Source organism: Capricornis sumatraensis, chromosome 20, assembly GCF_032405125.1.
Source record: "Capricornis sumatraensis isolate serow.1 chromosome 20, serow.2, whole genome shotgun sequence".
NCBI lineage: Eukaryota > Metazoa > Chordata > Mammalia > Artiodactyla > Bovidae > Capricornis > Capricornis sumatraensis.
In genome coordinates, this window is record NC_091088.1 from 53,334,333 (window position 1) to 53,361,164 (window position 26,832).

Consider the following 26,832-nt stretch of genomic DNA (forward strand, 5'->3'; position numbering starts at 1 on the left):
CCTGGGTGTGAGGAACATTAGGCCTGACCTGACATCGGACTGGGTGGTCAGGAAAGGCCTGAGGGTGAGAAGGAACCAAGAGACAGGCCCTGTGGAGGGGGGGAGGGTAAGAACAAGAGGCCCTTGGGTTGTTGATGGACCAGAAGGAGGGACACGTGGCTGGAACAGGGTGAGCCAAGAGAAAGGCACACAATGAGGGGACACTGAGAGCTTACACACGTGATCTCCCAGGGCTGGTGTGATCCCTGGTTTACAGATTAGAAAACTGACACCCAGGGTGGACCACTGTCTTGTGCAGAGTTGCATGGCTACTAAGTGGCAGAGCAAAACTCAGTCCAGGTTCCCCATCTCCGTGTATTCTGCTGCCTCTCAAAGCAGTCTCGAGCTGTGGGCATGTGAGTCCTGGCTGCACCCTCCCACCTTCTTGAGTCTTCCTTGCTCTGAACTTGGTGGGGGACAGTTCAACCCTGCTACAACCCAGGGCTTGGCCACCCAGGTGCCAGTCCTCTAGCCTTGGGACTCCAGTCAGGCCCTAGGCGTCCCCTTCTCCCAGCCCTCTTCCAGGGCTTCCTCCGTCCCTGCATGGGGCCAAGGCCAGGCCACACCCGCGCCAAGCTCTGCAGGGGCAAGTCAGGCTGAGGTAACCCTTCTGCCTCGTTGCGTACACACACAGACACACGCACACAGTAGCAGCCCGCCTGTTGGATGACTCTCCAAACCTCGGAAGCACCAGAGGCCACACAAATATCCTTGGACCTGCAGATAGGGACCAGCTGAGTGAAAGGCAGCATCTGCAGGCTCCCTTCTCCAGTTCTGGGGAGTTGAGGCCAAGGAGGGTGTGACCAGACAGACGGGTTCCACTCCCCGCCCTGTTTAGGAGGAAAGCTACCATCCAGCTCCCTTTACAAGGCAGCCACCGAAACGGGACAGCTGTGTGTTGGGACTTGCATGGTGTGTGTGGCTCTTCAAGCTCAGAGGGGTCTGACTGACCTCGTTTGCAGAGCTGATAGCCCAGTTTCGCGGTTCCTCCAGCTTCTTGCTATGACCCTGGCCTCCTAGCCTGGGTGTCACAATCCCTGCCACCAGCCAGGCTTTGTAGGGCCTGGGTCTGGACCCCAGGCTCTTCAGATACTGCATAGCATACAGGGGGTCATACTCACACCCCCAGACCATGAGGCTGGGGTTCTCAAGTGAGCCCCGCCCAGGTGGGCCAGGTAGCCAGGAGGGACATCCCAGAGCCCCCGAAGCGGCGTGTCATGGTAACCTGGCGTGTTTGTACAGGCTCATCTCACTGTGTCTGTCCTGCCTGATGGAGAAGCTGATCCAGGACACCTTTGGTTCCTCATTTGGATTCAAGATATCTGAAGGGGGAGGGGATGCTCCTCCCTGAGAAGGGGAATTGAAACCCCACAAGTGAGTGAGTTGGAGAGAGAGAAAGGAGTCCCCATGGCCTCCAGAAACTAGGCTGTTGGGAATCAAAGAAGAGGCGGCAGATAGGAAAAGCGGTTTGCGAAACTGGCCATCCATCACCAGGCATCTTCCGCACATGGCTGAGAGGTTGGAGAGGGAATCTTTAGTGCAGCGTTGTTGGTCGAGCAAAAGACTGGAAGAAACTAGATGTCCAACCATAGGAGACTGGCTGAGTAAATCCCAGGTCATCCATATGATGGAGTAGTAATTGATTGTTTACAGAAAATGCAGTGAGTCAAGAATATGTAAAAACCTGGCAGCTGTGGGTGCTTCTGGTGGGTGTAACTGGTGGACAGAGGTGCCGTTTAATAACACTTTAATTTTTAAAAAACAATCCTAAAACTGGATCAGTGAAAGGAGCTTTTTAAACTTTCTCATGTCAGCATCATCCCTGGCAGCTTGGTAAAATGCAGCTTCCTGGGCCCCGCCTCAAAGAGGACTGTGATTCAGAGGAGCTGAGTTGGGCCCAGGCATCTGCTTTCCTTTACTGAGCACTCAGGGTAATCTAGATGCTGATGGATCTCAGATCCCAGGGAAGGAATTTGTTCTAGAGCCCCCAGGTGGGTTTGGCTGGACTTCAGAAAATGGAAAGAAGGCTTCTGCTTCTGAGCTTGTGGGAATGGCAGGCAGAGTCCACAAAATCAGCTGGAGAAGGCGACCACAGCAACAGCTCTTATGTGTTAAGCACTTGGCATGCGCCAGACTTCTAGCTGATGCTCACCACCACCCCCATTTTGCAGATGAGGAAACTGAGGCTCTGAGAAGGAAACTCCTTCACCCAAGACTACATGGGCCATAAGCAGCAGAGCTGTGATCTGAACCAGCTGTCCGCCTACTGCACCCTGGCTCTCTGTCACTCTGTGCTGCCCTCCAGTGATTGTTTTCCCTCTTTGAGGTCATGCCCAGGGACTCTTGGCCAAAGGTGGAGCTGTCAGTAACAGGGGCAGAAGTCACGGGCCCGCGGAATCTACCCACTGGCTCCCAAACCACTGTCCCAGTAAGCCAGTGTGTATGATGGTTAAAGTTGTGGGTTTTCGAGTCAGCTTACTATCTATAAATCCAGTTTCTGGGAATTCCCTGGTAATCCAGTGCTTTCACTGCCAGGGCGTGGGTTCAGTCCCTGGTCAGGGAGCTAAAATTCTACAAGCCACATGGCACAGCCAAAAAAGAAAAATAAATAAAAAGGATAAATCAATCAATTCAGTTTCTACCTCTTACTGGCTGTGTGACCTTGAATAGGTTACTTAACTTCTGTGTGCCTCAATTTGCTTCTTTCTTCAGTGTATCTATTCATAATAACCAGCAACAGAGGTGAAGCAAAAGAGAAACTTGACTGGCTAATGCACCTGAGAAGACTGGGAGATAGGGCAAGATTGAAATGTGGCTTTATGCAGGCTCTTGGACATCTTCATCAAGAATCTCTCTCACCTGTCTCATTTTCTGCGTTGCTATCATTCTCAAGCCACCTCTTCCTTGTCGCAGCTCCAGCTTAGGTCTCCCCAGCTCAGCAGCCCAGTGAAACAGATCTTTTTCTTACCACCTACCCCCACCTCCCCTGCTTGCCCACCCCCCACCCCACCCCCCTTGCAGCAGTTCCAGAGTTGATGCTCACTGTCTTTGATTGGCTCAGCTTGGGGCACCTGACAATCCTGTGCCCGTCACCTCAAAGAAGCGCTGCTGATTGGCTGGCCTGGGTCACATGCTCATACCTGGAGCCAGGAAGTGGGATCCACCCCACCCAGAGCCCACAGACCTGTTCTCAGGAGAAGGGGGTGTAGAAGCTAGGCAGGCAGGAGCAGCGGGTACGCACTGCCTGGGTCCACGGTGGTAGCACCTCCACCTGGGCCTGGCAGATCTGCAGGTCCTGTTAGGCGTTCGTATGCTGTCATTCCTCACCTGGCACCTGGTGAGGCGTGGGCACCTACTGATCCAGAGAAGCTGCTGGAAGGCGCTTCTGAATACCAGCTCCAGCTCCAGTGCTGCCGAGGGCACTGTGTATCTGGCCCAGGTGCCAGAGAACATTCCTGGGTCACTTTTTGATGCCTCCTTAGCAGACGTGACCTGGGTCCACGACCACCAGATCTTTTGCCGGGTGACCCTGCGAGTGCCCCAGGCTCCAGGAGGCTCAGGAGAACCCCAGAGGGCTGGCTCGGTGTGGGCCTGACGGCTTCCAGGCCCAGGGCTCCTGCCAGCTTGGCTCCCACAGCCCCTGGGAGGTGGGTTTTGTGAGCACGGCCCCCTGCTCGGGCTCAGAGCCCCCTCCCACGCTGCACTGCAGCGGAGGCGGAGGACGCCAGCCCAACCCGCGGAGCCCCCCGCCCTGAGCCAGGAACATTGCGGTGCGTGTGCCAGCCTGGTCTAGGGGGAGTCACAGGCCGTTTTGTGCATCTATTTCAAGGTTCTGGATTTTTCGTGGCTTTTTTTTTTTTTCCAACCACCCTGCAAAGTAGGTCACCTGCTCCTCTTCCAGCTGCCTTTGAGCTTCTTTGGAACAAGGCAGATACTGTCCTTTGATGCTGAGGGCATCCGCCTTTCTGGCCCTGAGTACTGCCAAGGGAGGGTGGGGGCGCCAAGCTAGCCTGAAGAGGACACTGGCCAACTGGAGGCCTGGGTCAGGGTGAAGGGAGAGACTGGGAGAGACGGAGAGGAGGGGACGGGGAGATGAAGTAGAGTGTGCCCAGCAGTCGGGGCCATTGTGTTGGACCCTGTCTCGGTTGAGGACACAGAGCTGCTCCATTTCAGACCAATTTGAAGGGTCCCCACTCGGCCTTTAAAATAGAAGACTTCAGATCTGGGCTGCGAAGCAGCAGCCCTGCGTGCTGGTGGGCCGGGGCCTTTTCCGAGTAACAATGTTTTTCTTCCCAGAGGGTGGCCAGAAACCTATGATATGAATACCTCGGAGCCCAAGACCGAGCTGGAGGGCCTGGCCCCGGGGGGCCGGCCCCCCTACCGCAGCAACGCTCCCTGGCAGTGGAGCGGGCCTGCGTCCCACAACTCTCTCCCGGCCTCCAAGTGGGCCGCCCCCGCCACCCCCGGACACGCCCAGTCCCTGAGCCGGCCCCCGAAGCAGACCCCCGTGGTCCCCTTCCGGGAGTCCCAGCCCCTGCACAGCAAGAGGTAAGGACACCCCCACCCCTGCCCAGGGGTGCCACCCAGCCCCCGCCTGCCCCCTGCCGCCCTCTGCCTTTCTCTCTCTCCTCCGCCTGTTGTCCGCCCTCCTCCTCTCCCTTGCCTTCTCATTCTCGTACCCCTCCCTTCCTCCTTGCCTTAAACTTGCCTCATGAGCCTCTGGAGCATGGACGCAGAGCTGGGGCGCTCAGCGCCTGCTGTTGGAAATCCACCCTACCATGTGAGATTAAAACCATGTATTTGTTTTAAAGGTCAAGGGACTGATAAGCACAAAATTTAGGAGAGTGATTACTTCTTGGGGAGACAGGGAAGTGGGGCGGGGAGGAGCCCACCCATGGGTACACATGGCCCCAGTTCTAGCTCTCGGGTCGGTGGTAACTTTAGGCAGTTTGTTTTATTATGATGGCATATACCTTACAGATAAGTGCTTTTGAATACCTTATATATTAAAGAAAAATTTCTAAGAAATGAGGGAATCTAACTTGCAGAGGAGAGTCTTGTCCCAGGTGTGGGTGGCCCGTCCAGCCTGTTTCAGGCTGCAGACGCTGAGGGGTGGGCTCAGCTGTGGTGGGAAGGGGTGTCCTGGCCTCCCCAGCCCTTCGCTCAGCAGCCTTGCCTCCATCCCCACAGAGGAGAGCAGGTGAAGCCCACGGGTGTGGCTGGGTAGCAGGACTGGGCCGGGCTCCTCCTTGCTCACCCCCACCCTCTTCCTCTCTCCTACCTCTGTTCCAGGCCCGTCAGCTTCCCCGAAACCCCTTACACAGCGTCACCAGCAGGGGTCGACAAAGTCCCTCCCTACCGACAGCCTTCTGGGAGCTTCTCCACCCCCGGCTCGGCCACCTACGCGAGATACAAGCCATCCCCAGAAAGGTCAGACTCTGCTCTCTCTTTTCCATTAAGGAATCTGATGAAAGCCAGCAACCTTCTTCCCCGGGAGATGCACTTACCTGACATACAGGTTTATTTGCCATTTTATGGGGCTTTTGGATTCCCCAGAGTCCTCAGAGGCCTGCTGGGATAGAGGGCTGTGTGTGTTAGGATGTGGGGCCAAGCCAGCCTGACCAGGAAGGGCCCTGCCGGTCCTTGCAGCAGCGTTTCAGTTGCCATTTTTCTCAATGCCTGAATCACTTGTCTGAGCACGCCCCTTGCAACACAGCAGTTATCTGCCTCCAGCCCACGCTCCCCCAACACCAGGCCCCTAGCATTACCGAGTTTTCAGGGCCAGTCAGGCTTCAGTCCTGTCCCCTTCCCCAGACTGGCAGCTTAGGGGATCTTCCCAACTCCTGCCTGGCTCTCTGTGCCCTCGGAATAAACACAGTTTCTCTAGCTTACTCTCCAGCAGCCTTCCACTCCAGTGCCCTGGAACCTTCCTCCTCCCCTGGGGTGCCTGTCTGAGGGGTGGCCACACCACTCGCCTGTCCTTGGGCCAGAGCCGTGCACCTCATCCTGGATGCCTCCCTTTCCCCTCCCCTCTACTGCGGCCCATCTCTTCAACCTCCTGAGCATCTCTGCCCCCGCCCCCTCCTCCTTTCCCCAGTGCCCTGCCCTGGCCACCTCCTTGAGCCCCCAGCCTCTGTGCCACCTCCTCTAGTCCACCCCCCCTCTGGCTGGCCACGTCTATTGCCTGCTCCAAACCCCACCCCCACGTGTCCCAGAGCTCTCGTGACACAGCCTCCACGCTTCACTGTGGCCAGCAGGGACCCCTCCTCCTCCCCTGCCTCTCCAGCCTCGTGCAGTGCCCTGCACATCAGCCTCCCCAGCCCCTTCTCCCATCCAAGTACTGACCAGGCCCGACCCTGCTTAGCTTTCGACATCAGACAAGATGGGACGAGTTCAGGGTGGTGTGGCCTTAGACCCCAGCCACTTCTGTTCTCCTAGGCAGGCTGTGTGCTTTGCAGAATCCTCCCTGTGTTCTTCTGTCCACCCGAAAGTTCTTCATGATCTTCACCCCCACAGACTCCCTGGACCCCACTCTTCCAGTGTGAGTGCTGATGCTCCTCCAGGAAGCCTTCCCTGTACCCCCACCTCCCACACAGTGACATGTTGCCACCTGTTCCCTTGACTTCCATTTGTCTTTTCCTGATGACAGCCTTGAGTCCTCTCCATCCTGTTAGCCCAGGGAAGTGTGCGTGCATGCATATTCTTGCGTGTGTGCATGAACAGGCCTGCTGCTTTCCAATATATAACACTTTTTTTTCTTATGATCACCATCACACAGCTCAGGGTCTGGTAGATCCTTGGTGTATATTTGATGAAAGGATGGAGTGAGTGAGTGAGTTTGTTTAACTAACATGCCTCAGAATCACCCAAAAGGAGCGCTTGTTAAAATACTGATACCTGGGCCTCACCCTCGAATTTCCAGCTTAGTAGGACTAGGGTAGGACATGTGATTCCAAGGCTGCCAGCCCAGGGAACACACTTCAAGAGCTACTACACTAAACCACTGCTTGATTCTAATCCTCTGTTGTAAAATTGGGGGAAACATACTCTTTCATCTTCTGGTAGCCACCATTCAGCTCTCAACTGCAGTGGGTCCCAAGAGCCCTCTGTGTTCCAGGTGCCAGGAGAAATATTTGAGATACTTACCCAGGGGTTCCTGTTATCAGCACCTGCTATGGTGAGAGAAGATCTCAGAAGGGATGCACACACTGCCAAGAGCTCTGATAGACTCAGGCCTTAGAGGAGGGAGCTCAGCCCAACCCCAGCTCTAAGCTGGCTGCCCAGAGCAGGTGGTATTTGAATAGGGCTTTGAGAGATGAATAGGAGTTTGCCGCAGAGAAGAGGGAGAAAGTTATTCCAGACAGAGCAGAGGCCACAGACATCAGTAAGCAGAAAGGTGTGGAATGGAGAGGAGTCTGAGTTGTGGGGGCACCTGGGTGGCAACAGTGGCTGAGGCTGGAAGTGGCAGTTGGCATGGAGCCATCAGCCAAGAATAGAGATGGAGGGGATGATGCTTTTGTTAATTCCAAGGAGCATTCTTTCCCCCCAAAGTCCTGGTGTCCCCACTCCTATCTTATTGCTTTTAAACTATTTGAATAATTATAGATTCACAAGAAGTTTAAAAGAAATGTATAGAGCCCTCTTTGAATCCTTCACCCAGCCTCTCCAAATTTAACATCTTGAATAACTAATACAATATCAAAGCAGTTGACATTGGTATAATCCACAGTGCTTATTCGGAATACACCAATTACCTGTGTGTGTGTAGCTGTGTGGAGTTTTGTCCAGTTAAGACTGAACTGTGCCATCACCATGAAACTCCCTCTGGCTACCCCTTTATAGCCACACCCATCCCCTCCCCCATCCCTCTGGCAACCACTAATCTTTTCTGGGCCTCTTACTTCATGAATGCTGTGTAAAAGGAATCACACAGTATGTGCCCTTTTGAGATTTTTCTCTCAGTTGAGAGTCATCCACATTTTTGCCTGTATCTGTAGTCAAATCCTTACTGTTGCCGAGTTGTATTTGGTGGTGTGGTACCATTGATGAATATTCAGGTAGTTTCTGGGTTTGGGCTGTGCAAATATTCATGCTCTGAACATGCGTGAAAATAAGTTTTCACTTCTCTGCAATAAATGCCCAAGAATGCAGTTGCTTGCCAAAATATAGAAACAACCTAAATGGCTGTTGACAGATGAATGGATAAAGGAAACGTGGTGTAATATACACAATGGAATATTATTCAACCATAAAAAGAGGAAATCCTGCCATTTGCAGTAACGTGGATGAACCTTAAAGGCATTATGTTCAGTGAGATAAAGCAGAAAGACAAATACTGTGCAGTATCACATGTGGAATGAAAAAAAAGTCAAACTCAAAGAAACAGAGTAGAGAGAATGGTAGTTATTTGGGGGTGGGGAGAATGAGACAGTGTTGGTCAAAGGGCACAAACTTTGAGTTATAAGATGAGTAAGTTCTGAAGATTTCACGTGTCACATGGTGGCTGTAGTTAATTCTGTATTACACACTTAAGATCTGCTAAGTGGGTAGATCTTAAACATTATCACCCCAAAAAAAGATAACTATTTGAGATGTTAGATGTGGTAATTGTGGTAATCATTTTACAGCGTATACATATTTCAAATCATTACATTGTACAACTTTAAGTATATTATGATTTTATTTGTCCCTTACACCTCAGTAAACCTGGGGCGGGTGTGGGGAGATGTTTCTCCAAGTGCCACTTACTCAACAAGTTGAGAGCATTATTATTTCAGTGAAAGGGTGTGCTGACCATTCTGTATTGTGTGTAGAAAAGTGTTTAGGAAAAAAAAGAAAAGAATACGATTGCATACTGTGTGGTAAGTCCATTTTTAGTTTTAAAAAGAACTGCCAAATTATTTTCCAGAGTGGTTGTACCATTGTGTGTTCCCACTGGCAAGCTGTGAGTCATCCGGTTTCTCCACGTCCTCATCACTATCTGGTGTCATCGCCACTTTTCACTTTAGCTATTCTCATAGGTGTGATGATAGCTCATCGTGGTTTTAATTTGCATTTCTCCAGTGGCTAATGATGTTGAACACCTTTGTGTTTCAGTGTTTGTATATTCTAGACACAAGTCCTTTGTCAGCTCTGTGGTTTGCAAATACTTCCTCCCACCAGTCATTAGTTTGGCTTTTCATCTTGTTAACAGAGTCTTTCACAAAACAAAAGTTTTTAATTTTGGTGAGATGCAAATTACAATTGTTTTCCCTTTATGGATCCTGCTTTTGGTGTTAAATCTTAGAACTCTTTCCTAGTCCTGAGTCCTGAAGACGTTTTTTCCTAGAAGTTTTTCCTTTTTATTTTTTTTTTAAGCTACACCACTTGGCATGTTGGGATCCTAGTTCCCTGACCAGTGATCAAACCCATGCCCCTTGCAGTGGAAGCACAGAATCTGCACCACTGAACCACCAGGAAATTCCCCTCCTAAGAAATTTTTATTGTTTTAGATTTTGCAATTAAGTCCATAGTTGACTTTGAGTTAATTTTTTAAAGCTAGTTTTTTCATAGGGTGAAAGGTTTAGGTTGAGATTCCTTTTTTTGCCTGCCAGTGTCCAGCACCATTTATTGAAAAGGCTCCTTCTCCTCCGCTGTCCCTTAAAGCAAAAGCTCATTGGAAGGGGAAATCAGCTGGGCACATTTGTGGGGGTCTGTTTCTTTGTTCTCTGGACTGTCCCATTGATACATGAGCTCAGTGGGCTGTTTTTATCAATTCCACGAGGTGGGTAGAATGTCCCATTTTATAGAGGGAGAGGGAAAACTGAAGCTCAACAAAGTGGATCCACTTGGGCGGGATCACTTTTCCAGGAACCTGGGCCTGTGTGATTCCGAGGGACCAACTCTGACCCAGCGCTGTGCTGCCTGTCCACAGGAATGGTCCCTTCAGGAGTCCCCGCCCCCGCAGTGACACTGGGAGGCTGTGATTCGGTGTTTCAGGCTCTCTGGCACTGGCAAGTGGAAAACTCTCACTTCCCCTCAGATTCCATCTCCTCCCAGCCCACCCCTCTCTCCCCAGGCTCTCTGATGCTGCTTTCTGTATCACTGGTCTCAGTATTTTTCATCTCTGACAGCCAGCCAGGTTCCAAGTTCTGCCAAACATTCCTAGCATACCTCAGCCCCTGAACCCCACCAGTGTTTCTCATGGCTGGTCACCAGCCAGCCTTAGGAGGCCCTGAAGCAGGTTGGGCTGCCCCAGTGGCCTTTGGCCTCAGCTCCATTCCCCGTTTCCTGTCGCGCAGTTGACATCCTGGAGCCTGTGGGACCCAAGCCAGGCATTCCAGTCCAGCCACAGACATTTCCCCCTTCGGGACTCCTCTGGCTCCTGCTGTCTTCTCCTGCGGGCCTTGACCTGCCAGATTCATCAGGTTTCTAGGAACTCAGAGACCCTCATAGACCGAACCTGTCCTGCAGCCCATCTTAGATTTACTGGGAGACAAGAGGACAAGAGGGCCTGCACTTCATCAGCCATGTGGTGTGAGCAAGGGGCTTCACTCTGCCCCTAGGTTTGCTCACATATGAAACGTCTGCCTCAGGGACTTCCCTGGCAGTCCAGTGTCAGGGCTCCACAATTCCACTGCAAGGGGGTACAGGTTCAATCCCTACTCGGGGAACTAGGATCCTGCATGCTGCATAGCACAGCCCCCAAAAGAAAAAAATTAGCTGTTTAGGAAAAAAAAAACTCTTAAGGCTTCCCTGGTGGCTCAGTGAAAAGGAATCCACCTGCCAATGCAAGAGACACGGGTTCGATCCCTGGTCCAGGAGGATCCCACAGCAGCGGGGCACCTAGGCCTGTGTGCCACAACTGCTGAGTCTGTGGCTTAGAGCCCGGGAGCCGCAACCACCAAGCTCACGTGTCGCAACTATGGAAGTTGTTTTCCTCTGCCGGTTCCATAAAGAGTGGTCCGTCAGTTGGGAAGCATTTGATATTTGTGGGGGTGGCGGGGTTGCTACTCTGGGTCTTCATTATTGTGCACAGGTTCTTGGTTGCTGTATGTGGACTAAGTAGTTGCAAGGCACGGGCTTAGTTGCCCCACAGCATATGGGATCTTAGTTCCTGGACCAGGGATAGAAACTGTGTCCCCTGCGTTGGCAGGCAGATTGGTATCTACTGGACCACCAGGGAAGTTGAAACATTTGACTTTAGACAGAAAACCTAACTCAAGAAGGCATGAGCATTAAGGGGATTTATCATCATGTAATAATTCCAGAGGCAGGTGGCTCTCGGGCTGGTCAGTTGTGTAGGTTCTTCCTCAAGGACCTGACTACACTCATGACCCACAAGGGCTGCTGTGGCCCCAGGCAAAACCGGTGCCCTGCAGGAGAAGAGGGAAGAGCTGCTCTCTGTTTCTAAGGATGAAGGAACTCAGTCACTTACCCACCCCTGAACTAACCCCTGGCGAGGTCACGTGGGACCGCCACAATTGTCTTGTGTGCTTAGTTGCTCAGTCATGTCCAACTCTTTGTGACCCCATGGACTGTAGCCACACCAGGCTCCTCTGTCCATGGGGATTGTCCAGGCAAGAATACTGGAGTGAGTTGACATGTCCTCCTCCAGAGGATCTTCCCAGCCCAGGGACTGAACCCAGGTTTCTCGCATTGCAGGCGGATTTTTTTTACCGTTTGAGCCACCAGGGAAGCTCAAACCCTCAGTATTTGCTCAAGTCATGTGGTCGAGGGTTGGCTGCCAGAGCAGCATCCGGACTCCACCAGCAGGGACAAAGAAGGTGGTGCCTCCTGGAGTGGCAGCCAACAATGGCTGCATCGTGTGTCCACCCTTTACCCAGCCATCCTATAATGCACCCATCCCCAGCTCCACCCATCAGTCTCTGTAGGAGACTGACCGAGCACGCTGGAGCCCTGCCCTCAGGACTCCACATCTGTCTTGGTACTTTACTACGTGGCAGAGTAGGAAGTTCAAAGCAAAGATCCTGGCAGCCCAGGCCTGCTTCTGGGGAGTTTTGCCCAGAGCTGTGCATGGTGAGATGCTGGAATGTCCTAGTTTCATCAGCTTGACCAGGATTTGGCAGTGATACAGATGGCCCCAAATGGACATATTCAGCATCTAAAGAATGGTCAGCATAGGCCAGTCAGTTTGCATTGGGATGGGAAGAAGGCTTTTTAGTGAAAGAATTACATGAGTGAACAAAGTACAGGTTTTCTTGATAGAAGACAGTTAGCTGAGAGATGAAGCTGAAAACATTTGTTCAGCTAAAGATAGTCCATCGAGGAATTCCCTAGTAATCCAGAGGTTAGGACTCTGTTCTTTCACTGTCAGGGCCTAGGTTCAATCCCTGATTGGGGAACTAAGATCCCACACCATGCTGCCAGAAATTGTCCGGGAGTCGCATGGAGTGCATTTATTTCATTGGAATAAAGCAAGGGAGTCTGGGAAATGTAGTCTGATAACCCATCACAGTGCTGCCACCAATGCAATTTGGATTCTGCTACCATGGTAGAAGCAGAGAATAGACATTGAGGGAAGTGCCTGTAGTGTCTGCCTCTTACAAACCTAGCAACTGCCGACCATTTTCCTTTAGCACTCAGGATTTGATTCAGGCGTTTTCAAAAAAATGGAATAAACCCATCAACACTTCAACTTCCAGTAATACTGGAGTCACATTTTACCAGGAGGTTGGCTGGCTGCTAAGTCAGCCAGTAAGGTGAAGACTCCCTATGCTTTTTGTTTTTAAATAGCGTATAAATTGCTTTACAGTGTTGTGTTAGTTTCTGCTGTTCTACAGCTCGCATCAGCCACGTGTCTACATTTTACCTCCTCCCTTTGGAGCCTCCCTCACACCCCACCCCCAACCCCACTGCTCTGGGTCACCGCAGAGCACCACGCTGAGCTACCTGTGCTATGCGGCAGCTCCCCCCAGCTCTCCGTTCTGCACTCAGTACTGTTCTCTCAAGTCATCCCACCCCCTTCTCCCACCACCCCCATGTCCCCAAAGCCGTTCTCTGCATCTGTGTCTCCGTTCCTTCCCTGTAAACAGGTTCCTCAATATCCTTTGTCTAGATTCCATGTATGTGCATTAATATATGGTATTTGTCTTTTCTCTTTCACACTTCACTCTGTATGACAGACTCTACATCACTTGCATCACTACAAACAACCCAATTTTGGTCTCTTTCACACACACGTATATACACCACATCTTCTTTATCCATTCACCTGTCAGTGGTGTCTTTTTTTCCTGGAGGCATTAGAGTTCAGGGCCTGGAGAAGTGGGGATAATACGTGTTTTCCTGGCAGGTGAGGAAAGATAAGATTTCAGAAAGTCCAGTGCACCTCTGCGGCACTTCTCTGCTGCCTGTATACGTGAAAGCCAGGAGCTCAGAGTTGGTCTTTGCAGAGACAGCCCTGGCTTTGGACTGGCAGGGTGACCCCAGAGAAGTCAGTTAACTTCTTTTGGATTTTGGGGGTGGGATTCCAGTTCATTACCCTCTCAAGTTTCAAGTTCAGGCACAGGAAACAAGTGAGGAATCACAGTATCAGCTTGATTAATGGAGGCTCAGTGACTCCTCCAAAGTCCACGGCTCGTGCCCATGGAATGGTTCTGGCTGCAAGTAACCAAACATTGTAGGAATTTGTTGTCTCCCAGAAAAGAAGGTTCAGAGGCAGAGCAGTTCCCAGGGAGGTTAATCCAGCACCTTGACAACATTATCAAGGGCCCAGTGGCTCTTCCTGCCCCCTCTCTTCCACATTCAGCATTGGCCGTGTTCTCAGACTGGTGGGGAGAGGGCAACAGCTGCAAGTGATGTCATATTTGGACCCGGCAACATCTGGTGAGGAAGAGAGGGCATCTTTCCTTGTCATCTCCCTCTGGAGCAAGGAGACTTTCCTCCACAAGCTCTGAGCAGACTTCCCCTATCTCAGTCAGGTTATGCTGGTTAACAGACCTGAAAATCGCAGTGACTTAAGTCAGTGAAGGGGTTTCCCAGGTGATTCCACAATAAAGAATCTGCCTGCTAACGAGTTTGATCCCTGGGTCAGGAATATCCCCTGGAAAAGGAAATGGCAACCTACTCCAGTATTCTTGCCTGGGAAATCCCGTGGACTGAAGAGACTGGTGGGCTACAGTCCATGGGGTTGCAGAGTCAGACACAACTGAGCAACTAAATAACAACAAGTCCACCAGGGTTTATTTTGCACCTACACTTCAGGTCCACCACTGAGTGGACCTCTTAGTACTCAGGCTCCTTCACAACTCCCTGATCGTCACACAGCCCCAACCAGCTGGTCTCAAAGGGCTGGAAGAGTGGCCCTGCCATGTGTTTGTCAGGTGAAGAATCAGAAGTACTTCATGGGAATGAAACTTAATAAATCCTCTCACATGTCCTCTGCCTTTCCTAACCAACCCCAGTCAGAGAGAGGGTTTCCACCATGCTGGATTCTGATCTGAGGTGGAATGGATGTTTGGGAGGCACCCACAGGCTCTGGGTTCACGGAGAATGTCTCTGGGACACGAGGCCACAGAGAACCTTTGCCAGTCCCTCTGTTAAACCTCAGGCCTTGCCTGTGGCTCTGCAGGGCCCACCTCCAGGAGAATCTCTCTCTAGGAGACAGCTTTGTTTTTCCATCCCTCCACAACCCTGTGTAGTAGAAAATGTCATTTTTCAGGTGGGAAAACCACAGCTCAAACTGATGAGCACTTGCCCAGCCAAGGTCATGCAGCTAGTGAGGGATGGAGCTAGGGTTGGGCCCAGACCTGCCTTGTGCTGACTCCTGAGCCCTCAACCTCTACCCTGCAGCCCCTTCCTCCAGCAGAGAGACAGACAGATTTGGTTCCGGCCCCTCAGCCAGTTGTATCACGTGTCAGTCTCAACGCATTCAGTCCTACAAGGAAAGACTTACTACAGTTGCCTCTTGACAGCTTGGGAAACTGTCGGGGCAAGGAAGTGACTGAACCTGGCTGGGCAGGAGGCCAAGGAGAGGTTTGATCCCCCAAGCGGCCCACTTCCAGGCCTCCTGGACCTACAAATGGCTGCCTTGTTTTGCTCTCTTCCATCAGAGAGAGAGGGAGCCCAAGACCAGCCTAGGAGTAGGGGCTGCTGACAGCAGCGCACCCCATTCCATAGCCAAGAAACGGAACCCCGGGGGACTTCCCCTGGCGGTCCAGTGATTAGGTCCCTGTGCTTGAAATGCATGGGGCGATTCCTAGTCAGGGATCTAAGATCCTACGTGCCGTGTGGTGCAGCCGAAAAAAGAAATGGGACTCTAAAGGAGCCTAGGTCCTGAGTGGCTTCTGCCCCCGCCCTTTCCCTGAAGACCCCACCTGGCCCCACGTGCCCTGCCACCACCGGCTCCCTGGCATGCTTCCCGGACAGAGCTCATTCCTGACCCGCAGTTAATAGCACGTTTCCAGGCTTACTCATCCAGCCTCCCAGCCTCAAGGAGCCTCCCGGGTATTTAAAACCCCCAGCAAGCAAGTCTCGGCCTCAGGTGGTTTTTGACACACCAGCCCTTCACCCTGTGCCCGCCTGCTCTCACTCCCCTGCAGGTACACGGCTGCCCCACACCCGCTGCTGTCTTTTGATCCCCACTTCAGCCACGACGGGACATCCAGCGGCGACTCCTCATCAGGCGGCCTGACCAGCCAGGAGAGCACCATGGAGCGTCAGAAGCCAGGTAGGGCCCCCCCAGGCCAGCCATGCCCGTGGCCCCACCCTGCATGACCCGTTACTCGCAGTGTGACGGGTGAAGCCCCTCCCCCTGTCAGTGATGGATAAAACATGAAAGCAAGCTGTTAGTGTACCATGTAAGGTTAGAGAAGGCACCTGGGAGAGCGGTAGGGACCAGTGAGCCAGATCCGTGTCCATCCAGACAGGGCATCAGCAGGCGGGGTCTGCCATTGCTGTCAAGCAGGAGTTGGAGCACAAATGTGCAGCCCGGAGGAGGGGACTGCCAGGGGACATCTGAAAGTGGTCCTCTGGGGGCGGGGGGCTGAGCAGAACCGGCAGTGTCCTGACTGCTCATTACAGAAAGCCTTCGATGCTGTTTCTCAATTGTTATGCTGAGACACGAGCCCAAATCCAGAGCATCTCGTGTGATAATATAATCACAAAGTGAACACACCCCTGTTCCACACCCAGGGCGAGAGAGACATGGCCAGCCTCCTGGCAGGCCCCAGCCCCTCCTAGTCAGCACCCCCAAGGGCCACCACACCCTGTTTCTCATGGCCAGGTTTAGTCTTGCCTGGTTTTAAATTTCATGCATATGGAACGTAGATTCCCACTGGACACACTGTGTGTGTTTATACATGATTGTGACTTCTGTGGCTCTGTACTGTGTTGGTGAGGGCCAGCCACATGACTGTCGCAGTGCAGTTCTGAGTAGTATATCCACTGTCTGAATGACCTACAATGTCTTACCCCATTCTAGCTTTGAAGGACATTTGGATTGGACTAGTTTGGGGTTGCTTAGAACAGTGCGGCCAGGAATATCCTTGTACCTGCCTTTTCTGAAGATGTGCTCACGTTTCTGCAGGGAATATACCCAGTAGTGGAATTGCTGGGTTATGCATTTAACTTTCTAAGAGATTGTCAAACCAGTTCCCACTCCCACCGGCGAGAGAGAGAGAGAGAGAGAGTTCTTAGCGGCTCCAGTCGAGAGAGAGAGAGAGAGAGAGAGAGAGAGAGAGAGAGTTCTTAGCAGCTCCAGTCCTCCCCAGCCTTTCTCATTTCAGCCTTCCTGGTGGGCACACAGTGGTGCCACATTGTGTGTTTCATTTGCATTTTTCTGATGCCTGGTGAGACTAAACATCTTCTCATCTGTTTACTCTCCTGTATATAAGTATTAATCATGGCATATACTCCTTGGATGAATGTCTTCAACGTGATGTCTCCTAACAAAGCTGTTAGCCCTTTTAAACTGTGAGAACCAGCAGGTGATAGGTGGGTTCAGAAGAAAGAAAATCAATGAAGAATCGGAGGGTGCTAATGTCGGAGGGGAAGGAGAGGGAGATGTCCACACAGTGGGTGTTTGAGAATATCCAGGCAGTTCTCATGGGGGTTGCCCATGTCTGCACATCACTGGCTACCCCCCAGGTGCTATGGGGCAAGGAGAGAGGCGCGTGCACCCTGTTCCCCAGGTGAGCAGCCTGGAGAACGCCTCAGCACCTCCACGCCATGGTTCTCTCCCTCTGTATGTGTCTCTTTTTCTTAAATTGTCTTCCCTCCTCCCTTCCTTTGTCTGTGGCTGCACTGAATCTTCGTTGCTATGCGCAGTCTCTCTGGTTGTGGAGAGCGAGGGCTACTTTCCATTACAGTGCGCAGGCTTCTCGTTGCGGAGCACAGGCTCTAGGCACACAAGCTTCAGTAGTTGCAGCACGTGGGCCTCAGCGGTCCATGGTTCTGTTAAACCAGGGACAACAGTTGGACTTCAGCCAAGCAGGTTGCCTCCTCCCCGACCACACTCCCCCCAGGTCCGCTGCCTCCGGGGCCTGCAGACACGGCTCGCTCCTCCACTCAGCACACTTGATCCCACCTACCCTCAGGTCTGTGATCTCTGCTCCCAGAAAAAGAGAAACCTGTTACTGGGAGATGTCATTACACCAGGGTGTAAGTGGGGAGGAAACTTCCCCAGCGTTCACTATTCACTATGGGCCCCAGATAAGGGGGTCACAGAAGCCCTCCGTGGGCCCTCCTTCCTTCCATCTTCAGTCCCCCACGGCCCTATTCCCCTCTCACCGCCTTGAGACCGTGTAAGTTGGCCGACATTTCCCTGCACGCTCACAGATCAGGGTGATCTGTGCTCAGAAGTCGCCATAAAGTCCAGAGTGTATTCAAGCTCCAGGGTGGGGGGGATCCAGCAGAGGGGATGGACGTGGGGGAGGGCCCAGCCCTGGTCAGATGACTGTGGCCACAGCAACAGTAGCCCAGTTTCAGGTGCTCCACACTCCCTTCTGTTTAGTCATCTCAGGAACGCAACAGAGGGGCCGCTGTGACCACCCCATTTTAGAAACGAGAAAGGTGAGGCCCTGAAAGGGTGTCCCTTGTCCGAGGTCCCGGCTGGTGAGTAGCTGCATTGAAATTTGGACCAGGACCTACTGGTTCTATAATAGGACCTCTCCTTGACCCATGCCTGCTGCATATACCACCATAGTCCCTCAACCACAGTGTGAGCTGAATATTTACTGGAAATAAGCATAGTTCCTGGAAAGTGATTTGTGGGGTCTGAGGAGGTCTCTGAACAAATCACATTTTAGGAGAGGCTAGAAGAGTGTGAGGGAGACAGCTGGGAGAACATTCCAGGGAAAGGGAACTGCTGAGCGGAGAACCCCGGGTGGCAGGGGGTCTGGTGTTGGAGAAAGAGGCCGAGGGGCTAGAGAAATGGTGGGAGACGAGGCCAGGGAGGTGGCGGGGACAGCAGGGACTTTGTCCTTTACTCAGAACCATGGGGCTCAGCTCTTCTGAGCAGAGGGAGATGGGATCTAACTAGGTGTTCACAGAGTTCCTCTGGCTACAGATTCGCATGGGGCAGGGCCAGTGGAGGGGGAGAGGTGGGCAGGTTCTGGATACAGTTCTTTGGAGGTAAAGTTAGGATTTCCTGAGGTTCAAGGATGATAACTGGTTTCTGACCTGAGCAGCCAAAAGGACAGAGGAGACGAGAGATGGAGGTTTGAGGGAAGATAAGGAGCTGGCTTTGGCCATGTCCAGTAGTGGGTGCCTGGTAGACACTCCATGGAGGTGTGTGGGCAGCTGTATGTACAAGGCTGAAGTCGTGGGGAGATGTCCCACCAGAGACAGAAGTTTGGGAGCCATGGTGTCCTAGGTGGTAGAAAAGCTGGGTGTGACTGCCACGGGCTTGGCTCTCTGCAGAAACGTGGTCTCCTGGCATTTTCGGCCCTCCTCCCAGAAGACCAGTGCTTCCTGGGCATCTTGAACGCCTCCAAGGAGGAAAAGCATCTCTGGAGGGTGAAGCAGGTGGGCATAGTGGGCAGTGACACCCTCGACTGTGCAGTCAGGCGGCTCTCTCTGTGTCCCTGAGTGCCCTCCCTGGCCCTCCACGCCCACCTTCCCCAGCAAGAACGTGGGCCCAGAGCCCCCTAAGGTTGCACCAGGGGCAGTGGTGTGTGTATGGTGGTGAACTCAGGCTCCGATGGGCCTGGTGGGAAGTTCTGAGTCAGCTGTATGACCTTGCCAATGACCTCATCTCTCCCAGCCTCAGGTCCTTTTTCTGTAGTGGACACCCTAAGTGTCTCTCCTTGCAGGGTGGTTTTGGGATCCAGTGAGATCACACCTGTCCGGCCCCAGCACAGGACCCAGCCCATCATTCAGAGAATGGCGACTCCAGCTTCCGGAGCGCTTATTCTGCACTGTTGCTAGCATTGTCATTGCTGGGGAAGTGCAGAGAGGTTGCCAGGGTTGAGAGCATAGGCCTGAAGCTCTGTGTGACCTTGGACCAGTTTTTTAACCTTTCTGGGTCTTGATGTTCTCCTTCATCTATTAAACTGGTACTAATGTCCACCTCATAATATCACTGGGTGGTTATAGCAAGGTAACGCAGGCAGAGTGCTTACAGTAATACTGGACACAACTTGTGCTTAGTAATAATTATCATTATTATGAGTATTTTAACTACAGCACTGATCAAAAGTGTGAGCTCTGGGGTTAGACCACTGAGGTTTGGGTCCTCTGTTAACGCATTGTGTGTTTGTAAGTTTGATAGATATTAATTAGCCTTCCATTTAGATTGTGTGTGTGTACATGTGTTTAACTTCTGATTTTATGTTGGAGTATAGTCAATTAACAGTGTTGTGATAGGGCCTTCCCTGGTGTCTCGGTGATAAAGAATCCACCTGCCAGTGCAGGAGACACGGGTCCAATCCCTGATCTGCGAAGATCCCACATGCCAAGAGGTCACTAAAGCCGTGTAGAACTACTGAAGCCCACACTCTAGAGCCCGTGCTCTGTAAGAGAAGCCCCTGCAGTGAGAACCCGACGCCCTACGACTAGAGAGTAGCCCCTGCTCGCCGCAGCTAGATAAAGCCTGTGCGCAGCGAAGAAGCACAGCCAAAAATCAATCATTTTTTAGAAAAGGAACGATGATGTGGTAGTTTCAGGTGGACAGCAGAGAGACTCAGCCTTATACATGTATCCATTCTTCCCAGAGGTTGTGTGTTTTTTTAAGATCTGATGCTCCATTCAGGCACGTTGACCACCCTTGGGAGTTTAGACTTAATTTACACCCATAGCAGCCATCATGATTTTAAACCTGTTTCACCTTTGAACCAGCCATTTCACTTAGAGAATTCTGTCCCAGACACAATTCCGCACTTGCTCAAAGTTGAATGTAGAGAAAAGGCCACCAAAATGTTAAGAAAAATTGAAAATAACCTGAATATCCATCAGTAGGAAACTGGCTAGATAATTGATGTCCATTCAATGATGGAAAACTCTGCAGCTGTTAAAAATAAGATAACTTGCAGTTCAGTTATGTGAACGTGTGTCATGAAGATACACAGCAAAAAGCAAGTGTCAGTATATTTATCTGTAAAGTGAGAGTTCAATTGTCAGACAGTGCTTATTATGATTGTACTTCCATTTAACCAAAAAGGTTGTGCATGGTTAACCAACAAAGAATGCTACCTTGCATATATAAAGAACCCTGTTCAGGGACTTCCTGGTAGTCCAGTCGTTAAAACTGCACCACCACTGCATGGGGGCCGGGGGTTGGGGGAGCGGTTCAGTCCCGATCAGGGAACTAAGATCCCGTATGCCACGTGATGTGGCCAACAGAAAAAGAAAAAAGAGAGCCCTGCTCACCAGAAAGTGGTCAGTTCCATAGAAAAATTTATAAAGCATATGGACAAATAATTTATAAAATAGAAAATCCAGGTGGCCCAGAAGGATGAAAATACACTCAACCTCCTCTGAGGGTTGAGGGTTGTTATAATAAGACTTCACTAAGTTAAGCTATGTAAAATGTAAAGCACTAGCATGGTGCCTGGCACTTAGTAAGTGCTCAGTAAATCCTCTGTTCCTGAGTGTTGCTAGACCCTAAGGCCTGAGTGGATGGGGTCATGGCCGTGTCGTGGGCACAAGCTGGCAGAGGAATGGGACCGTCAAAGCCACACGTAGCGCCAGATGCTTCCGGTGGATGCCTGAGTCGCTTCTAACCACTGGTGTGTCTCCTGTTGCACTGCAGAGCCTTTGTGGCATGTGCCTGCCCAGGCCCGGCTCTCAGCCATGGCTGGAAGCAATGGGAGCAAGCACGCCTCCAGGCAGGACGCAGCAGGCAAAGATTCCCCCAACAGGCATTCCAAGGTGAGTCTGGGCCCCACCCGCCAACCCTGGGGAGCCATGGCCACGGGAGCCAGCTGCCTGGCCCGCCCTGGCTGCCAACAGCTGGACTGCTTCACAGCTTCACCTGGGCGTGCTCCTCCTCCGCCCCCCTCCACTCCAGCAGAAGGGGCTAGATGGCTGGTCTGGAGTTAGACCCAGCCAGTGGTGCATCCTGGCTCCAGCCCCCACCGTCCATCTCATCTTGAGCAAATCACTCACCCCTTCGAGCCACGGTTTCCTCATTCCATCAGCCATGGTGGGTGTCTTCACCAGCTCCGGCTTCCCTAACTAAAACACCACAGACTGGATGGCTGATAAACAGCAGTTACTGATTTCTGCTAGTTCTGGAGGCTGGACAATCCAAGGTTGAAGCACAGGCAGATTTGGTGTCTGATGAGAACCTGCTTCCTGGTTCATGGACAGCCTTCGCCTCACCTCATGTGAAGGGAGCTCTCTGTGATCTCTTTTTTAAGGATATAAATATATATATGGGCTCTATAACCCCCTTCATGAGGACTGTATAAACATATATAGGATAAATACATGAAAATACATAGGGATTTGTAATCTCATTCATGAGGGCTCCACCCTCATAACCTAATCACTTTCCAAAGGCCTTCCCTCCTAATACCATCCCATCAGATTAGAATTCAGTGTACGCATGTTGGGGGACACAGACTGTTCAATCTTTAGCAATAGGTTAACTGTTTCCCAGGTGGCTCAGTGGTAAAGAATCCTCCTGCCAATGCAGGAAATGCGAGTTCAGTCCCTGGGTTGGGAAGATCCCCTGGAGGAGGAAGTAGCACCCCACTCCAATATTATTATCTGGAAAATCCCATGAACAGGGGAGGCCGACAGGCTACAGTCCACGGGGTCATGAGAGTCGGACACGACTGAGTGACTAAACAACAAACTGCCGTAACAGATAGTCCCCAGGTCCCAGTGACCTCACATAATAAAGTTTATTCCCCTCTAATGTAGCAATTCAGTGTGGGTGTTCAGCAAGCAGCTTTCTGCAGGATTCAGAAACCCAGGCTCCCTCCCTCTTGTAGCCTCAGGGCACCAGAGCCCTCTACCGGGCCCCTGCCTCTTTCCAGCAGTTGAGGGACAGAGGACGTTTTGTGGCTCAGACCTAGACAAATGGCATAAGTGACATCCACCTGTAATGTTACATTGGCCAGGAAGCTGTCACGTGGCCACACATCACTGCAAGGGGAGCTGGGGGATATAGTCCTGTGTGCCCAGGAAGAGACTGAGAACTTGGCAGTCTCTTCACATCCATTCATTCAGTGAGTGAATGATGAGCATGTACCATGGTCCAGGTACTGGGACCCCAGGGATGAAGAGGACAGGTAGGCCCCTGTGCTCACAAGGCTGACTTTCCAATGTGGGCAGCAGCAGTCGGCAGAGAAAGGTTCATTATATAATGGTGAGAACTGATTCTTACTGCAAGAGAAAAAGTCCAGTTAAGGGAAAAGAGAATGTCAGGCACAGCTGCTTTAGGATGAGGTGGTCAGAGAAGGCCTTCGAGGAGGTGACCTGTAAACAAAACCTTGAAGTAAGAGGCAACCCAGGAAAATCATCTGAGGGAAGTGCATTGCAAGCAGAGGAAACAGCAAGTGCAAAGGCCCTGAGAGAACAGTGCGCCTGGTGTGCTCAGAGCAGCGAGGAGGTCATTGTGGCTGGAACGGAGTGATCCAGAGAGAGGAAGAAGGAGATGAAGTTAGAGACTGGAACCCGGAGCCAGATCATGCAGGGCCCCAGGGGCCATGGGGAGGACTCTGGCTTTTCCCTAGTGAGAAGGAGGGTTCTGAGCAGGGAACAGATGTGAATGGACATGAGTGTTCACAGCCTGTCCCTGGCTGCACGTAGGGCACAGCTTGGGGTCCGGGGATGAGGAAAGACAGACAGGAGGAGCGAGACAGGAGGAGGCTGCTGCCATGGTCCAGTGAGAAGCAGTGGCGGGCAGGACCAGGGCGGGGTCTTGAAAGGAGCAAGCTGGCAGGCTTGGATCTGTTTTGAAGACACAGGCAACAAGATTCGCCGTTGGACTAGATATGGGTGTGCGAGCAAAAGCAAGGTCCAGAGTGCCTCCACAGCTCTTGGGTAAGGACAGCCGAAACGACGGAGGTGCCCTTAGGAGACAAGGAAGAGGCGAATTCAGGAGGGAAGGCCAGGAGCTCAGCTCCAGACACACTGAGCTTAGTGCTGGCAGCACGTTACGTAAGCAGTGTCGTTTATCCCTCTGAGCCACCCCATGGAGCAGGGTTATTGTCAGCCCATTTCACAGATGTAGAAACTGAGGCACAGGGAAGTTCAGTCAGTGGCCTGAGGAGAGCCAGAGTTCAAAGCTGTCTAGCTCCAGGGTTCACACTCAGCTGTGAGGTGAACCCCAGTGGGAGGGTAGGTTGCCCCCCACCTGGAGTCTAGGAATGATGACACAGTTCTCCTGCCTTCCAGGGGGAGCCCCAGTACTCCAGTCATTCCAGCAGCAATACCCTCTCCAGCAATGCTTCCAGCAGCCACAGCGATGACCGTTGGTTCGACCCCCTGGACCCCCTGGAGCCCGAGCAAGACCCTCTCTCCAAGGGCGGCTCTAGCGACAGTGGCATCGACACCACCCTCTACACCTCCAGCCCTGGCTGCGTGTCTCTGGCCAAGACACCTCGACCGGCCAAGCCGCACAAGCCCCCGGGAAGCATGGGCCTCTGCGGGGGTGGGCGCGAGGCCACCGGGAGGTCTCACCAAGCAGACCGGCGGCGGGAGGTCTCGCCCGCCCCAGGCATCACTGGACAGAACAAGGGCTACCGACCGAAGCTGTACTCCTCAGGCTCCAGCACCCCAACAGGCCTGGCCGGGGGCAGCCGCGACCCATCCAGGCAGTCCAGGTAAGGCTACGAATCTAGCCCCAGTTCTTCAGGGGTTCTGACCACCTTCCACATCCCCTACAGTCCTGATGGTGGAGCTCCCCTCCCCAGAAATATGCTCACAGATGGATGTGCTCACACATTAGTTTGCTTACAGATCTGGGATACCATGGACCACCCCTGGCTACCCATCCACTGGCCTTTAAGGATCTCAGTAGAGGAAGGAAAATCCTTGACTGTCTGTGTCTGGTTCACTCTGACCCTCAGTCTCTTTCCTTTTTCTCGTTCCCAAGACCAGTAGTTTTTATGCCTACCGGGAGTCACACGCTCTTTCTATTAGGAGTGCATTTGGCTGAAGGTAATAGAAAACCAGACCCACAGAGGCTTGAGCAAATAGAGATTTAACAGTTCCCCATTGGGAAGTCCAGGGAGGGCAGAGCTGGGCTGGTACAGCAGCAGCTCAGGGAGGGCCTTGAGGCCTGGCACCCTGTGTCTTCCTGCTCCGTCGTCGTCCTCATACTGGCTGCGACTTCCTGGTCTCCAGATGGCTGTGGTGCCCCTGAGAGGCCTGGGGGCAGAGAACAGAGGGAAGAGGGTAGCATCCTTGTTGCTCCCTGACTGTGGAAAAAGCAAAAGCTTTCCCAGAACCCCTTCCACAGGCAATGTCACCTGGCCATGTTAGCTGCAAGGAAGTCTGGGGAATCTTGGCCTAGCCTTCCAGCCTCCATAGTAAAGGGCAGGGTGGACCCCAGATGGTCTCCACTGGAGGGCTGTTCAACACACATTCCCCTAACCTACTGGGCAGGGCCTGAGAATGTGCATTTGTACAGGATTCTGTGTCAGTGCTGATGCGGTTGGTCCCCAGACCGTGCTTTGAGAACCACTGGTAGAGAGGCAGACAGGGGAATAAGTGAGAACGAGCAGGCATTGACTAACCAACAGCCTGGAGTCTATACCGCGTGGGCGTGCGTGTGTGCTCAGTAGCTTCCGTGGTGTCTGACTCTCTGTGACCCCATGGACTGTAGCCCGCCAGGCTCCTCTGTTCATGAGATTCTCCAGGCAAGAATACTGGAGTGGGTTGCCATGCCCTCCTCCAGGGGCTCTCCCTGACCCAGGGATCCAACCCGTGTCTCTTAAGTCTCCTGCATTAGCAGGCAGGTGCTGTACCACTGGCGCCACCTGGGAAGCCCGTGCACCACATACACTTGAGAATCTGATGGAAGCCACAAGGTGCCTCCGGTAACCGTCATCCTGCCGTCACAGGACTCAGCCTGATCCAGGGACCCTGTGAGGTCTGTGGCCCCGGGCAATGAGTACAGTGCTGCAGCCCCCAGTGTGGACCCCTGAGTGTGGGTCCACCTTCCCAGGTCCACAGTGTGGACGCCTCCCTTCCCTCCCCTGACCGCACCCGAGCAGGGGCCAGGACCACCTTAGGGATCTTCATCTCCCTTGGCTTCCTGACACCTTGGCCAGTGCCCAGACCTGAGCCTCTCTCTGCACAGAACACACACACCTGGCAGTTGCCTCGGGCCTCTTTGACCACAGCCCCCAGTGGCCCTGGGTCTTGGTCTGTGTAGAAATGTCTGGGTTTTTTCCAAAGGTGAAGCAGTACTTCGCTGGTGTTGCAGTGGTTAAGACTGCTTCAAATGCAAGGGGCATGGGTTGGATCCCTGGTCAGGGAACTAGATCCCATGCGCCCCAAGACATGGTAAAAAAAAAAAAAAATGGTTTTTAAAAAGGTAGAGCAAAAATCTCCCTCGAAATTCTTAGTTTGATGGTGCAAAGCCCTTTAGTCCAGTCTAGTCCATTCAGAATGTGTGAGTGCTGCTCGCTACCTCCTTCAAGGATCGCATGACCTCACAGTGAGTGGTCTTACCAGACTCAGGTTCTGCTGCTCATTGCTTGAAAGCCAGTATTTGAGAGATTGGCGTTGGTTGGAAAGAAAAATATGCCGTAGTGTGAGGGTCCTAGAGCTTAGAGATTTAAGTATAACTGGATTCTAAGATCAAGGGGCTCCTGACACTGACCGGTTTGGAAACCGCCATGTTTGGGGGTGCTCGCATGTCAGTGCTGTCCCTCACCCTGGCCTCAGCCCTCCTGGAGTCAGGAGCCAGGAGAAAGGCGAGTGTGGAGAGGAAGGGTCTCACGGAGACTTAAGTCTCTGTCACAGTCTGCCTCACTAGACAGATCTCTCTTTCTTTTTTTAATTTACTGACTGTGTCAGGTCTTAGTCACAGCACACAGTATCTTTCGTTGAGGTCCTCAGGCTCCAGGGTGCTTGAGCCCTCCAGTTGAGGCATATGTGCTCAGTAGTAGAGGCACACGGGCTTAGTTGCTCTTCGACATGTGGGATCTTAGTTCCCAGACCAGGGGTCCACGTCTCCTGCATTGCAAGGCAGAGTCTTTAATCACTGGACTACCGGGGAAGTCCTTAGATAGATGGATCTGAATCATTTGAGCTCACAGGCTCTTTTGAACAGCTCCTTCATTCATTAATCTACCCATTCATTTCATTCACAAATATCTCTCAGGGACTTGTTTTGTCCCAGGTTCTAGGCTGAGAGCTGAAGAGAAGGAACACGCAAATTCAGATGAGACG

The 26,832-nt window shown here is 52.3% G+C and overlaps 1 protein-coding gene across 1 annotated transcript in view; it reads left to right on the plus strand.

Moving 5' to 3' along the window:
• The window catches only part of SIPA1L3 (signal induced proliferation associated 1 like 3), a 106,062-nt gene that overhangs the window by 37,621 nt on the left and 41,609 nt on the right, over positions 1–26,832 (plus strand). Inside the window, exons 9-13 of the mRNA XM_068991757.1 lie at positions 4,336–4,587; positions 5,332–5,469; positions 15,582–15,709; positions 21,230–21,348; positions 23,827–24,254. Coding sequence (XP_068847858.1) covers positions 4,336–4,587; positions 5,332–5,469; positions 15,582–15,709; positions 21,230–21,348; positions 23,827–24,254 — 1,065 coding nt within the window. The remainder of the gene's footprint in view (positions 1–4,335; positions 4,588–5,331; positions 5,470–15,581; positions 15,710–21,229; positions 21,349–23,826; positions 24,255–26,832) is intronic.